General features: G+C 47.9%; 1 protein-coding gene across 2 annotated transcripts in view; it reads left to right on the forward strand.

Moving 5' to 3' along the window:
* The first annotated feature begins 3,753 nt into the window (after window positions 1-3,753).
* TTLL6 (tubulin tyrosine ligase like 6) overlaps window positions 3,754-15,798 on the forward strand; it is a 37,824-nt gene continuing 25,779 nt past the window's right edge. Inside the window, exons 1-7 of one of the 2 annotated variants that reach the window (XM_005890358.2) lie at window positions 3,754-4,494; window positions 5,417-5,535; window positions 5,672-5,802; window positions 7,386-7,542; window positions 8,317-8,460; window positions 9,082-9,167; window positions 14,463-14,688. In XM_005890358.2, coding sequence (XP_005890420.2) covers window positions 5,515-5,535; window positions 5,672-5,802; window positions 7,386-7,542; window positions 8,317-8,460; window positions 9,082-9,167; window positions 14,463-14,688 — 765 coding nt within the window. In that variant the 5' untranslated portion in view covers window positions 3,754-4,494; window positions 5,417-5,514. Of the gene's footprint in view, window positions 4,495-5,416; window positions 5,536-5,671; window positions 5,803-7,385; window positions 7,543-8,316; window positions 8,461-9,081; window positions 9,168-14,462; window positions 14,689-15,798 lie in introns of those variants that run through there. The other variant, XM_070388801.1, reaches the window with a different exon arrangement.

The following is a 15,798-nucleotide window of genomic DNA, read 5'->3' on the forward strand; positions in this document are numbered from 1 at the left end:
TGAGATCTGCTAGCAGAGTCTGAGTAAATTCAGATGTCTGTGGGGTCAGACGTGGAGCCTAAATGAAAGAGCAGTGATCTGGGGCATACAAAAGTGTTTCCTCTCTCTCTTAATGCTGCTAAATGGAAAACAATAACATGAGGGTAACTGTCACTTGGCTCCTGAATCAGGGAGACAACAGGGAATGATAGGGACTGAGGCAGACTGGAAAATGTCTAGAGAGGGAGCCATTGCTCTGTTCTGGTTGATTGCTGGTCTGAAGCTATGGGGACCTCCTTTTCTGAAAGGAATGGACATCTAGATTTTTATGACAGATCTACATTTCCCAGTTATTGGCAGCTACTTCTTTTTTACATCTCTAACAGTGATGACCACCACTGTGGGGCAAGTAAACATTTCTGTAGGCTAGATTCAGGAGGCAAACCCTGGTGACAAATGTTGAGTGAGCTGTTCTCTTTTAGGGGCTGGAGAGAAGCCAACAGGATTTAGCCTTGGGTATGAAACAGGAAGAAGAGGGCTGAGGAAGAGAAAGCTCCCAAAGACAAAGTGAAAATAGTCACATGTGGCAATGGCTGTTGTCTGCTGTCTTGCATCTGTCTCGGGTGCCTTCCAAGTGTGTCTCATGTAGCCTAGTTTACAGAGGAAGGTGGGCAAGTCTGCCATGATGAACCCACAGAACTACACAAGCTCTGTCCCTTCCTTGCCTTCTGTGCCCGAGGCTCTCTTGTGCAAGAGTAAACAGAATTTGACTGGCTTTTTTTTTTTTTAGGGGGGGTTGTTGTTGTTCTCTTTGAGGCAGACAAATACAAGCAACCATGACTTGTTTTTACCACTTGGGCAAGGATTTGAAAAAGGGCAAAGACAACTTGCAACTCCAGAGGCCAGATTCAGGGTCAGTTTTCCCTTCTCAAGTTAACATTAACCTTTAGGTAAACGGAGCCACTCCTCCTAGAGGGCTTGGTAAACAGGAGCCATTGTGGAGGCCAGGGGAGGGGAGCCGGCCGTTTACCTGGCAGGAAGCGAGCAGTCCAAGGTCAAGATTTCATGTACTGCAGTCCTCTTGAACTTTTCCAAGAATATGCCTGTTCACTGAGAAAAACTGACGCACAACGCCCAGGTTTCATCCGTTAATTGCACTGAGTGCAGCCTTTCTCCCCTTGCTCAGGGCAGGCGTCACCACAGATGGCTTGGCTGTGAGGAACAGCCCTCTTCAGCAAGAGAGAGAAACCAGGGGCAGTTCTTGGCCACTTAAGAGCTCTGCTGTTCCTCTCAGTGGTGGCTACGAGCATTCAGTGAGATGGTGTATTGAAAATTCTTTGGAAAACCTAAGGAATTATGTCCATGTAGGGTTTTATTATTAAATTATTCATAGGTAGCCTCTGAATTAGAGCACCCTCCCCCATCTTGGTTTGAAAAAGAAATGGAGAGTGGTGGCAGGGTATCATAATGTTAAATAAAACACGGCTGTAAGGTATCGAAGTTGTCTAGAATTAGCAAGGTTGGGTATAGAGGGGAGGTGATTCCCAAGAGGCTGTGTGACTCTGCTGAGCCTGCTGTAATTGCATGCTGCTGGTGGTAGCTGAAATTGTTGGAATCCCTCTGGGAAATAACATGGCGATATAAATAAATAAATAAAATATCAGAGGCTACATAATTTCCATATCCATTAATTTAGTAATTCTGGTTCTGGATAAATATCTTAAGACTATAATCCTAAAGAAATAAAGGCTCTTCTATACATGAAAGTGTGCATTTTAGAGCTATTTATATAATAGCAGAATTGAAAGCAACTTTCATTGCCAATAACTGCATTTAATTGCAACGGCTGGTTAAATTCAGACACATTCCTTCAGTGGGATATTATTACACAATGATGAAAAGCTAGAACTATGTAAACTTTGCCACAACCAAAAGAATGATTATGATATGATAGTAAGGGACAAAAAGCAGATCAAACGTTATTTATTATATAATTATAATTATATAAGACTTAATTATATAAGACATATGTAAGACTTGTATAATTATATAAGACTAACGATAATTAGAATTTTAGAATAAAAAGGAATATACAAGGGACTTCCCTCTGGTCCAGTCGCTAAGACTTTGCCTTCCAATGCAGAAGACACAGGTTTGATCCCTGGGCCAGGAACTAAGATTTCACGTGCCTTGTGGCCAAAAACCAAAACATAAAACAGAAGCGGTTTTGCAACAAACTCAATAAAGACTTTTTAAATTGTCCACATTAAAAAAAAGAGAATGCACGAAAAGGCCAAAGTTGCTCTGTTAGTTACAGGTGGCTTCCCACCTTGCCCTTTTCTGAGCTTCCTTTAATGTTATAACATTAACAGTATTTCAATGATAATAATAAATTAGAGTAAATTGTAGTAAAGGTATTAACCATTTTTTAAAAGCCAAGGAGTTTTGAGGAAAGAATAGGGTAATTAGCAAGAGGACTATTGGCATCAAATCAGAGGGATTAAAATAATGAAGAGGTTGGTGGGGTTTGGGGAGGTGAGGAGAATGTACCAGAAATCTGGTTTTATGGTCATAGAAGCCTCAGATGTGAAGGGGATATGAATCAGTTCATTGGGCCTGGCCAGTTCTAGCTTACCCAAAGGCAGACTAAACACATTCCTAAGGATTAGTGAAGCAAGGGCATTAAAATCCACGTCGAAAAACTTGATTTTGAAATTTCAAGCAAGCATCAAGGAAGTCATCATGGAGGTGGGGTTAGGGGATGAAAATTTTGCTGGACTTCCTTGTAGGTATTTTATTATTTTGTCTTGCTTTTATTTTGAATTGGATGGTGAGGGAGACACTGTAGCCTCTTCTGTGGTTGAAGTCTCTGAAGGGTTGCATCTGACCCTGGGCTGGAGTCTTGCTCAGTCAGCTACAAGTCAGTCCTGCATTTGTGAATGTCAGTTGCATGCGGGATGTTTGGTGCAGTGCCTGAATAGTTAACAGACCTCCTCAAAGCACCCCGTCTACAACCATGGGGACCAACTCCCTCAGCTAGGGAGGCTCAGGGCTCAGTTCTGAGGCTGTCTCCAGACACTCAGTTTAATAAGACTGTTTACCTGGTGCCGGGCATAGCATCTCAGCTTGCTATGATGCTGAAAACCCCAGGAGGGAAAAACCAAGGCCAGAGTTGGCTGAGTGAGTCCCCAAGGTCATAGTCATGGCAAAAGGTGGAATCAGCTCCTTGCTGGAGCTTGCACGAACCGTGGAGGTGAGGTAGCATTTCATGCACTGCAACCTGTTGTCTGGTTCTGAGTGCTGGCCCACCGCCCACATGAGCAAGGGAGGGGGTCCCCCTGCAGGTGGATCTGAGTAACTGCCATTCTGTTTGCCCTCTCTCCAGGGTAGAGGCGGGGGCAGTATTTCCCCCGAGCCTCCTCGCAGGCAGGGGAGATGCTCCAGTGCCTACCTTTGGAAGAAGAGGAAGGGACAGACTCAGAAGAGAAAGAGGATGGTTCTATAGAAGATTCTAAAGAAATCATCACCATGGCTTTTGTGAGAGAGAACATTGGGGCGCAAAGGGGGCTTCAGAGTGCCCATCAGCAAGGCAAGAAGAAGAGGAAGAAAAAGAGGTTAGGATTGCAAGATGGGGAATGGGGATCCATATTGGGAAAAGCAGGAGGGACCTGGAGGGGAGGGGGCCTCAGCTGCGAAGGAGTAAGTAAAGGAGAAACTGTGGAGTAAGTCACACCATTTTTGGTTCATATAAAAAAGAACCTACTTTTGATTATCTGTTTTATAGAATCAAATAATGGTGTGTGTAATCTAAAACCACACCTGTCCTCATCTTTATTCTGTTGTTAGAATGCCTTTTGAAAAACTGTGTGGGGAGAGACGATTTCCTCATTTTAAGAGAGCACTTATTGTCTTGGGGATTCAGTATACTTTAAATGTAACAGAACCACATTGATTTCTTAGGATCTGACTGTGGCTTCTGTATTCCAGTTCTTATTTAATATTTTGCCATACCCTACTCCATTCTTGGTGAGGGGGGAATGAATCACTCCTCAGACTGATTGATATCTGACATCTTATCTGCTTTCTAACTCATAGCTTCCCTTAATCGGGGGCAATAGGAGGGAGACCATTAAATATTTTGGCCAAAAAGATGTTCACTTCCTATTCCTGATGGGCCACTGGAATTAGAGGATTGAGGAGTGATGATGTTAATGTGAAGCTTCAAAATCAGCGATAATCACAATACAGAGTTTCTAGCTCATAGGCAGAGCAACAGTACTCTGCACCCATGTTTCCTGTCACTCTGCAGCTACAGGGGTGTGTGTCCTTGGTAACAGGGATGGTCAAAGCAGGCTCAGTGTGGCCACTGAGAGTTCACTCAGCTCCCATGGGGCTGGATGTTTTTGCATGCAGTCACTTGTTCTGGCAAGTGTGTCTGTCTCTGTCTTGGTGCTTTCCCCTTTCTCTTTTCCAGATGATTGGTGATCAATCTATCCAGCTGCCGATATGAGAGTGGTGAGCATCTGCCCTCAACGCATCCACCATGGGGACCCCACCAGATTCCCCCAAAGAGTTGGGAAGGGTCACTCACATATTCCTGAGGACAGGAAAGGGGTTCTAATTGTGTTCTTTGCATCTCCCAGTCCAATGAACTATTTGAGAAGGTTGGGTATCTCATTCCAAGAAAATACGAGTTTTGATCTCAGTGGTGTGTACTTCCACTATCTATAGTTCCTGTTGATGGTTATTGGGGGATCTGTTGAAGAGCTGGCAGCGATGGCTGCAATCAATGGCTCTTTTTTGGAGTACAAGTTACAAACTGGCAGTCCATGGGCGAAAGATGACCTGCAGACCTACTTTGACTGCAGAGCAGAGTGTCATTATTTTCACTTTGAATTTGGGTGCTTTAGGCTGGTCCTGACTCTTTGGGTCACTACAGGCACTTCTTCCTTTCCAGGTCCTTAAAGGTATTTGAATTTGTGTTGGAGTCAGCTCCCAGTTATTAATAGGGACCAGGAAAGAAGGATGTGTGTGGTTTTGAAATACACTGTGTAGTTTTCTTCTGTCAATTTACCTTACTAATTAAGCTTGGTTTTGGCTGATGTTAAGGATTAGTTTATATTCCCTGAACACTCAGTGCTAGTGTTTGGAGGAAAGCCAAGGCCTGCTTCCTGGCAAGGGTGGGTGAAACACTGACCTCAGAAAACCTTTTGTGGTGATCGCTGGGCACAGGCCATGCTCTCCAATAGCTTTTGACTCTCTGTGTTCCTTTCTCGGCAATGGCATGTCCAGATGGGGCAAGATGGCTTCCGGTCCCAAGGAGCCCACTAGTCTGGCTTCCGTGTATAGTCTGGGAGCACCTAGGAACGTAACCTCCCCCTCTTGTGCTTCTTCCCCACTTTCCCCCTTGGGTCTTTCTTCCTCTCCCTCCTGGCAGTGCGTAGGGCCGCCCAACAGTATGGCCTTCGAGAGGGAGGAGAAAATGACGACTGGACTCTCTACTGGACTGACTTCTCAGTGTCACTGGAACGGGTGATGGAAATGAAAAGTTACCAGGTATCTGGGTCAGAGCTGGTCCTCGGTGTAAGCGTGGCATCGACCCTGTGGGGCCCCACTCTTATGACTACCCCAAAGGGGAGCTCCTGGGTGCTCCTCTGGGCCCCATTGTTCACCACTTCGGCTTCCTTTGCAGAAAATCAATCACTTCCCAGGGATGAGTGAAATCTGCCGCAAGGACTTGCTGGCCAGGAATATGAGCCGCATGTTGAAGATGTTCCCGAAAGATTTCCACTTTTTCCCGAGGACCTGGTGTCTTCCTGCTGAGTGAGTGCCCCTTTCTCCACTCCCCACCCCCAGTTTACATTTTCCTCTTGCCCCTAACCCTGGTTACTACTTTCCCTTCCCATGGGATCTTCCATTTCTCTCGCTTCAGGAAGAGAAGGGATAAAGGGTGTGTCAAAGGTTGAGAAAACACAAGGCTCTGCCTGTAAAATTAGATGACATTTAGGGGCTGGGTGCCTTGGAGCCTGTGCCCACAGTTGGGTTGAGAGTTTGTTCTCACCTTGAAAGCTGTTAATTTTGAACTTGTTCCAGTCCTTTCACTGTGCAGTTTCTGAATTTTTGAGGCCTTCGAGCACTTCTGGAGGGAGTGAGGTGATAGTTAGAGCCCTCTAACCATTAGGAGCAGGGAGGGATGCCTGACCTCTGACCCATGGCAGGACATGGCAGTCAGCCTTTTCCCATCTCTGTCTCACTATATCCATCTGGACATCCATTCCTGGTACATAAAGTACTCTGGACCACACCGCTGAGAAGCAGGAGAAATGTGAGGTGACATGAGCATGACCTGGGTACAGTCCGGTGTCTGGATGAGGTGGGGAGGTGGGGGTACAGAAGCATTGCCATCAGAATGATGTTCATAGGGCAGGGGCCCCACAGGAGTCCCACTGTCCCTGCTCCACTGAGTGCTTTCCCAAACCAAGAGCACCAGGGTGCCCAGCCTTTTCAGACTTGTCTAGAACAATTGGCAGAACTTAGCTGCAACTTAGAAGGAAATGTGTTTGTCATCAGGTCAGCAGGCTCCTCCAGATTTCCTGGCCACTGAGAGACATTGTAGTTACATGACTTTTCCAGTGGCCACAAAGCTCCTTTGAGTTAAATGGAAAACAAGAAGTATTGCAAGGCTGAGATTTAGAATGCTTTAAGTTGGTTGCTTGCTTCTGAGTATACTTTCTTCAAAGTACATTCAAAGATAGCATTTGCCGGACTACCCCAGTGGTCCAGTGATTAAGACTCCACCTTCCAATGCAGGGGGTGCAGGTTCAATCCTGGTTGGGGAACTAAGATCCCAAATGCCATGGGGTGAGGCCAAAAATTAAAATAAAAAGATAGCACTTTCCCTGTCCCTCTAGCTAGAGTGGAGGTGTTACAGAGGAAAAGCTGAAGTCCAGAGCAGGGAAGGAGATCCAAAGTCACGTCATTTGTCAGGGCTTGAGTCAGATTTAGAACTCCACATCTCTTATCTGTAAACTCAAAGCCAAACTGCGTGGATCACAGTTACTTTTATGGGAAGTGAGGCATGTACCAACACCTTGCCTGCACTGTGTCATGTATGAGATAACTGCCATTGTCCACATTGTGTAGATGAGGGAACTGAGGTTTAGTGAGATCAAGTCCATGCAAAGGGCCACACTGCTGGTGAGTGATGTTGCCTGGGTTTAAATCCAGCTCTGATCTCCCTCCAGAGCCCATCCACTCTCCACTGTGTGTGCTCCACTATCTCTCCAGATCTCTGGGCATCTGTCTGTCAATTCCAGGGTTTTTGTAGCTTTTTTTAAAAAAATAAAGAGCTTTCATTTTCGCTGATCCCCAGCTAAAGGTGTCTCATTCCCTCCCTGCTCTGGTAGCTGGGGAGATTTGCAGAACTACAGCAGGTCAAGAAAAAATAAGACTTACATCTGTAAGCCGGATTCGGGCTGCCAAGGGAAAGGTATATTCATCACCCGAACAGTGAAAGAAATCAAACCAGGGGAGGATATGATCTGTCAGCTCTATATCTCAAAGGTACTTCCTCATCATAACTATTTATTTATCATCCATGCACCCTCAGGCTGTAGCTTCACTGTGAAACTAGGGAAGGGAGGGCAGGGAGGGAGTGATGCTGAATCCCATCTTCTGCCTTGTACTTGGTCAGACCAAGCCTTCTGACTGGAGAGGTGACATGTGCCTAGGCCAGCGTGCCCTTGCACCCTTGGAGGTTGGTCTGGCCCTGCCAGGCTGGCCCCTTGCCTCTAACAGCCACTGATCTCTGGAGATCCCACCTCCTCTGGGAGAGAGAAGTAGCTCTGGAGAGATCAGGGCAACCAGCTTTACTCCATGGCTGGAGATAAAGCCCAGTACAGAGAGGGAGCCTTCTAGAAGGTACATGGAAGGGAAGCCTGGCTGGCATTGCCATCAGCATTGCAACTGCATGAGAATTCTGGCAGAAGAGCAACAGTAGTATATGCAGTCCTGGAGGGTGACAACATGTCCTTCATCATAGGACTTCTTCATGTTATTTTGTTTCATTGCCAGGAGAGCTCTTCAAGGTAGTTACTTACTTGTGCCATTCGACAGATCAGGAAACAAAGGCCAGGTGTGGTTTAGTGACTTCCACAGGGTCACGTGATGGGTCACAGGGCCCAGGCCCCACATCTCCCTCTCCAGTCCTGGCCCAGGCCACCCTTTTTTAAACACAGGCAACACTGGAGCTGACACCAAACACAAGACAGGGCCCTAATGAGCTTCAGGTCTGGGTTTCTCCTCTGACGCTGTGTGGCTTCTGTTCTCTCCTCCCAGCCCTTTATCATTGACGGGTTCAAGTTCGACTTACGGATTTATGTGCTCATGACATCCTGTGACCCCCTCAGGATTTTTGTGTACAATGAAGGACTGGCACGCTTCGCCACCACCTCTTACTCCCATCCCTGCACAGACAACCTGGTGAGCTCGGGGACACGCTCCCTCCACTTCCTCTTTAAGCTGGTAAAAAACCCCTAGTTACATCTGCATTCCCAAGGCGGGGTGAATGTGGCTGTCACTTGCTGGACTCTCATTTAGTGTGTAACAGGGTGTATCTGTTCTTGGATTTAGCCTTCCCAAGAGCCCTCAGAATAGGGATTATCATCTCCAATTTACAGATGAGGAAACTAAAATCCAGTTATAAGGACAGCAGAACTAGGAAAGTCCAGGACCTTGGGCCAAGGCCCAAGTTCACAGAACTAGGAAGAGGCGAGGATGGGACTCGTGGCCTGACTGCAAAACCACAGTTCCATGGTGCTCAAAAAAACGACATGGGCAAGCCCTTAGTCCTTCCCCCACATCCCTGGCCCCAAGGTTCCTCAGGTCTTCCTCAGCAGAGTGCCACTCAGCCTCCAGAGGAGTGGGAGTGTTATGCTCCAGCTATAGGGTACCCCTTCTTTCTTCCTCCTTTTAGCCAGTATATGTAAGCCCTAAGACATCTTCTTCCTTCTCTTTAAACCCCAGGGCCCATGGGAGGGTGCATTGAGGATGTGGGAGGCTGCGCTTCCTTCTGACCCCACAGACTTGTGTCTCTTTCCCCAGAACGATATCTGCATGCACCTGACTAATTATTCCATTAATAAGCACAGTGCCAATTTCCTTCAAGATGCTCACTCTGGCAGCAAGAGGTAAGGAAGCGGTTCCCCTTCTCTTTTCTTCCCCTGCTGGGCTCAGAGTGGCTCTCTGTGATTCTACTCAAACCCCGTCAGACCCCATCAGTGTTTCCATCTCAGATCATGTGGTCTCAAAAAATATTTCTTTTCCTCTAAACCCAGAACAGACGCCTTAGTCTCTGCCTTCTGGCTGTTAATCATTAAAAGAAGGTCACATCATAAACCCTAGGGGGTTGGGAGGAGGAGAGATAAACATGAACTGTTTCCCTAGCAGGATACACACACACACCAAAACATACTCATATTACAGTTGGCCCTTCTGACATTTTCAGACCAACAGCTATTTATCGATTGCTGGTCTGCCACTGGAGAAGGACCTTCCAGGCCTGGGGTTCCCTGGGGTGTTGCTCCGACAGAGATTCTCAAATGATGTGGCATGGTGTCCTGGTGTGACATGACCTGTGGCTAGCTGGCTAGAAGTTTCCCCAGAAGAATGGGGGGAAATGGGAGGAATGCATGAGTGGCTTTTACATTTTCCCCAGTGGCTTTTACATTTCTATTATCATCTAATCCTGTCTCACTGAGTTTTAAGATGACTAGGCTAAAGGGAGAAGGAAATGGCAACCCACTCCCGTGTTCTTGCCTGGAGAATCCCATGGACGGAGAAGCCTGGTAGGCTGCAGTCCATGGGGTCGCACAGAGTCGGACACGACTGAAGCGACTTGGCAGCAGCAGCAGGCTAAAGGGAGAGGGCAAGGAAGGCCTGTGTGTCAGGGCCCATGTTGGTGCTTTGTGTGCATGTTTTTTTCATTGAATTTTTGCAACACCATGGCAGAGGTGCCATCACCTCCCCTTTGTAGGTGGACAGCTATGAGTTAGGCACCACCTCCATTTTATAGATGAGGAGACTGGGCCTCTGAGAGGTTAAATAAGCTGCCGAAAATTACAGGCTATAAATGCTTGAGCTGGACACAAATGTCAGTCTGTCAGATTCCAAGGCGCATGATCTTTCTCTTGTATCAGGCTTAAAGGACTGGTAAATAGAGTCTGTTTGGCTTCAGAGAATCAGAGAAGCATAGGAAATTTCACAACTCTCTCGGTAGCAGAATTCCACAAAGCAAAAGGAAAATCAGTAGGTTAAGCCTCCTGGAAGGGGACGTGTCGGGTGGATAGAAGGCGATCTCCCCCTTGTCCGAGAGTGCCGACCACCCATCTTGCCCACAGCTCCCTGACCTCCTCTTTGCCCACCTGGTCCTTGGGGACCCACTGGCATTCTGCATTGTTCCATGTTGAACATCGGGGCTCGGTGAGGCCCAGCTTCTAGTCCCTGCTCTGACTCTTGCTGGCTGAGTAGTCTGGAGCAAGTCCCTTCACCTCTGTGAGCCTCCGTTTCTTGGTCTGTAGGATGAGAGCAGTGAGATGCCCTGCCCTGCCCACCTCGTAGGGTCACTCCAAGCCTCACGTGACCTGTGAGAGCTCCCAGACCGCTAGCGCTCCTAGTTACTGTGATTTCTCCTTAGTCTAGAGGCGTGTAGTTAAAGGACCACCATCCCCCTCCTCTTATGAGAACAAACACCCCACTAATGGACTTTGGGCCCTCAGACTGTGATGGGCAGTGTGTGTGTGGTGCCAGGACCAAGGTGGGGGTGTAGAGTATTGTTCTGCTGCCTGTATTTTCCTTCCTTCCTTCCTCTTCTTTCTCGTCGCCTCTCTCACCCAGGCCTGGCCTCACTGCTCTGCTCTTGTCCATCCCCCTCCCTGCTGGAGCCCCCTCTCCTACCCGCCCCCCGCAGTCCACCATCCACCCTTTCTCTAGGCCCATCTCTCCTCAGCTGCACCTGGATGTCTGTGTTGCCTTCTGCTCAGCATTTCCCAATGTCTTGCATCCTCTCTCCTCATGTCCACCCCAGCAGTCCAAGCTTCCCCCTCTCTACCTTCTGATTCACAGGATTGGAGAGTTTGGTATCATCTCAGATGTTTCCTTTTTCAGCAAATCATTGAATTCTGAAGTTCCTTCCTTCAAATTTCCCCAGTCCTTTCCTGTCCACCAGGCCTGACCTTGGTTCAGCCTCTTCCTTGACTATTGCATGACCTCATCACTCTTCTCCTTAGCTCCAGGCACCTCTGCTTAACCTTTCTGTACCTCCGATTTCTCATCTCTGAAATGATGAGATTGGGACATCCCTGGTGGTCCAGTGTCTAAAACTCCGCACTCCCATGCAGGGGGCCTGGGTTCAATCCCTGGTCAGGGAACTAGATCCTAGATGCTTCAACTAAAAGATCTTGAATGCCACATCAAAAGCTCAGCATAGCCAAACGAATAAATAAAATGACATGATAGGGAATTCCCTGGTGGTCCCGTGGTTGGGATTCCGCATTTACACTGCAGGGGGCACATGGGTTTGATCCCTAATCAGTTCACTGATCAGATCCCACAAGCCGTGCAGTGCAGCCCACAAAATAAATACAAATAGATAAATAAAATGATGCAATAAAAACAAATCCTGGCCAGCCAGCCTCAAACAGATTTACCATAAGAACTTACTGAGATGATGTGTATGAATAGGCCTCAAAAACCATAACCCCCATGCAGGTGGCTCCTGTTATTATTATACACTCCATATACTCATTACTTCCACACTCAGGCAACCAGTATGATTCCCAGGTGCCTAGAGCACCAGTTCAAACTCCTCTAGTCGCTCTATGCTTTGACCAGACCCCATTTCCCACTATTATTATTACTACAATAATAGTTACCATTTTATTTGTTGGGCATTTGCTGTCTGCCAGACACTGCTCTGAGAAATTTACACACCTCAATACATTTAATCCTCACAATGACACTATTAAGTTGGCATGATTTCCCAAGTTTGCATATTAGGGAACAGGTATAATAATGTTAAGAAACTTGGCCAAGGTTACACAGCTAGAAAGTGGCAGAGCTGGAATTAACTCCTGAGTCTGGTCCTTGCCCTTAACTACTAGTAACACTGCCTGCACCATCCACTCTGTGGTGTTCTCCAAGGATGTTCTTTTGCTCGCTTTTTGATACACAAGCCTTGCTCATTCCCACTTCTCTGCCTTTGCTCAGCTCCACCTGGAAACATAGGGAAACATCCTTGAAGGCCCTTCTGTCTAACTAAGCTCAGTGTTGCCTTCTCTGACCTGGTCCTAGATGCTGGTCCAGCCACATAACCACTGCAGCGTGGGGGAAACCCATCTTCTCCGTGGGCCTCTGTTTCCTCACTTGTCAGATGGGAGAATTGTCTTCCATCTCTAAGGACAAGCCTGTGGAATCTGAGTCTAATCACCCCAGAAACCTCTCCATCTCTGGACTCCCACCATCCTCCTGGTCAGCATCAACTGTAGCCTGTAACTACTCTGCTTGGAGCACATGTTTGTCCTGTGTACCCAGTTGTACTTAAGTTCCTTGAGGGTTAGTATGGCGCCCTGGCTTTAGAATCTAGGTGTTTCCCATGTTTTAAGGCAGAATGTTTTCCTTCTCTCCCTCCAATTTGCTTTCACCTCTCTTCATTCTCCTCTTCCTCACCTTTTGAAACCATCTGCTTCTCCTACTGACTGCCCCACCTGCCCTAAACTCCCCCCTTCCTAGCTTGACACCAACCATACCCGCAGTAAATCCCCACCAGACTGCAAACTCAGTAGGAGCAGTGAAGAAGAAAAACTGGAAACTTAGCAGGCCTCCAGGGCAGACACGGGGCCTTCTTCATCTTTCAGGGAGCCTGGCACATAGTTGGTGTGTTAAATTGAATGGACTAACCACTGGGCGTTATGAAATTACACAGTATTGTGGGTTCATTGTGATGTGCCTGAGTCATCAAGAAGAGGTTATGTTATGATTCATAATGTCTATTATAAGATGGTAGAGGAGTATCTAATCTATTTTGGGAATATTTATTTCCCAGTTAGGCAAATTAAACACTTTTTTTTTTTTCACTTGAGAGGATTGGCTTCAAGTGATCTGGAAAATTCATTTACGAGCAGCACTTCATCCTGGACAGTGGCAGGTAGAAAGGCGTGCCTCTGTACTGAGTGTCTCTGTTTATCTGTCGTCCTATAAGTGCGTCTTTGGTTGTTTCATATGTATGCTGGCTCCTCAAATGGTCCTTAGGCTTCCCACAGGAGAGGTGCTGCTTTCTCAGGATCCCCTCATCGCATGAATTTTGCACACACAGCAGTGTGTTTGTCGCTCAGTTGTGTCCAACCCTTGGTGACCCCACGGACTATAGCCCGCCAGGCTCCTCTGCCCATGGGATTCTCCAGGCAAGAATACTGGAGTGGGTTGCCATGCCCTCCTCCAGGGAATCTTCCTCACCCAGGGATCAAACCCATGTGTCTTATGTCTCCTGCAGTGGCAGGTGGGTTCTTTACCACTGGAGCCACCAGCAGGCCCTTAGTAAGTGTGCATTGGCTCCACCGACTGGGGTCCAGATCTATGGACTGCTGCTTGAGCTGTATTTCCTGTCTTCTCATTCTTCTCTTTGCTTTTCATTCTCCCGCATCACCCATATTTCCTCCTCCAATGTTTTCACTTCCTACTTTGGCTCTGTGCACACATGTGTGTATGTGAGGGGGCTGGTATCTGTCCCCACCATTGTCTTTTGGACCTGTCAGATTTGTCCTGTCTCTGTACTGCCCAGCTCAGAGCTGACTGGAGCATTTCTTCACAAATTCTCTGCAAGGGGCAGATATTCTCCGATATCTGTGACAGGGGGACCAGCCATCTTGGTTTGCCTGTGACTGAGGGGTTTCCTGGGATGTGGGACTTTAAGCTGTAAAGTCAAGACTATCTGGTTTGCCTGGGACAGTGGGTAACTCTATCTGTGGAAATGCCTTGGGGTTGCCTTTTCCCTCTGGGCTTCCCTTTAGGGGGTTAACATTGAATAAAATTAACAATATTTCTGTGTTTTTAGTGTCCCCAGAATCCCCTCAGATAGTGGAAGTGGAACCCAGATATCAGTGGTCTTAAAAGACTCCTTAAGTGCTTCTAATTAACACCAAAGGCTAAGAAACCATTGCTACCAAAGCAACATTGTGATGTGGGGTGTTGGTTTTTACAATTTTTAAAATTCATCCATTCAGCGGGATAGCCAATCCCTGCCCCAGCCCACAGATGTTTCCTCCTGCGGGTCCTCCTGAGCTGACACAGCTATTACCCTGGCTCCTGAGTGTCCCTCCCACTGGCTTTGGGACTTTATCCTCTCTAGAAGTTTCTAGTTTCCAGCATTCTGCGGCCTTAGATGACCAGAGGTGGGCCGCCCTGCCTCATGGCCCATGGTTCCCTTCCAGGAAGCTCTCCACCTTCAACACGTACATGGAGAGCCATGGCTACAACGTGGCGCAGATCTGGAGAGACATTGAGGACGTTGTTATCAAGACGATCATCTCGGCCTACCCCATCATCAAGCATAACTACCACACCTGCTTTCCCCACCACACACTCAACAGCGCCTGCTTTGAAATCCTGGGCTTTGACATTTTGTTAGATCACAAACTCAAGCCCTGGCTGCTGGAGGTAGGGAGGTTGGGGTGAGGGGTAAAGCTGGCACCTGTGACTGGGGTCAGTCCCATCCCTCCGCCCTCCTGGCTCAGCTAGCATGTTGTAATCCACTTGCTGAGCAACGGCCTCCCCGGTGCTCGCTGCCTGGGGCGTCTCCCTTTGCTGAAAAGCGGCCACCAGAGGGAGGTAGACGGCCGGGAATTAGAGAATTCCTTGTGCTTTCTTGAGGTCCACCCAGACTTAGAAGCTCTGATCTCAGGCACAGAGTGACTCTAAAGACAGCTCTACCTTTTCTAACAGAGTTGTCTCCGTCACAGAAAGGAGACTTTGATCTTCATCAAAGCTGGGTGGAGGATATTTGAGATCAGATGGAGCTACTGGGCCTGGCTATCTGGGGCCTAGATTCAGTACCAAGCACCAGCAGAGAACAACCTAGTGTCTGTGGGCACGGAAAAGGGCGGGGGCCACTCAGTGAGTTTCCTGTCTCCTCCAGACCCATGGGGTGGTGGGAAGAGGAGGAAGAGAAGCTTCTGGGTGTCTGAGTCTCTTCCTGACTGGACCTGTGCGAGCAGGCCTCTCCCGCGGCCGTTCAGAGTACACACCGGAAGCAGGGGCGAGGGCAGGGTTGTGGTGCAAGTCAGAGGTGATGGTGACGGCTGCCAGTGATACAGAGGCAGCCCTCAGACGGGAAGACCCAGAATTACATATCAAATTCCTGGGGTCTTGCCTTTCCTCCATTCCTAGCCCTTGTTCCCAAGTGCAGGTGGGAAGGAGAATATGGCCGTTCAGAGCTCTTACCAAAGAGCAGAATAAGCTACCAGGAGCAAGCCTTCAGAAACTGCTAGAAGTCTTCAAATGTCACATAGTGCCTCTGAACAATATGTACTCTTCTGTGAGCAGGAATGAGTCATCTCAGTCCTCCCACCATCCTGACCCTTAACCCCTGTCAGGATCCTGAATGCATCACTCCCTTCCCCTCCCCACCTCCCAGCCTGGCCCTCTGGACTGCCCTCTTCCAGCTGTTCCCTGGGGTGCACAGTACACGGGAGGGGCACATGCACCCCAGATGAAGGGGAAACCAAAGACAGTGCCCCCACTCCCACCCCTTGGCATGCTCCTCAGGAA

This window comes from Bos mutus, chromosome 19 (assembly GCF_027580195.1).
Source record: "Bos mutus isolate GX-2022 chromosome 19, NWIPB_WYAK_1.1, whole genome shotgun sequence".
Classification (NCBI taxonomy): domain Eukaryota; kingdom Metazoa; phylum Chordata; class Mammalia; order Artiodactyla; family Bovidae; genus Bos; species Bos mutus.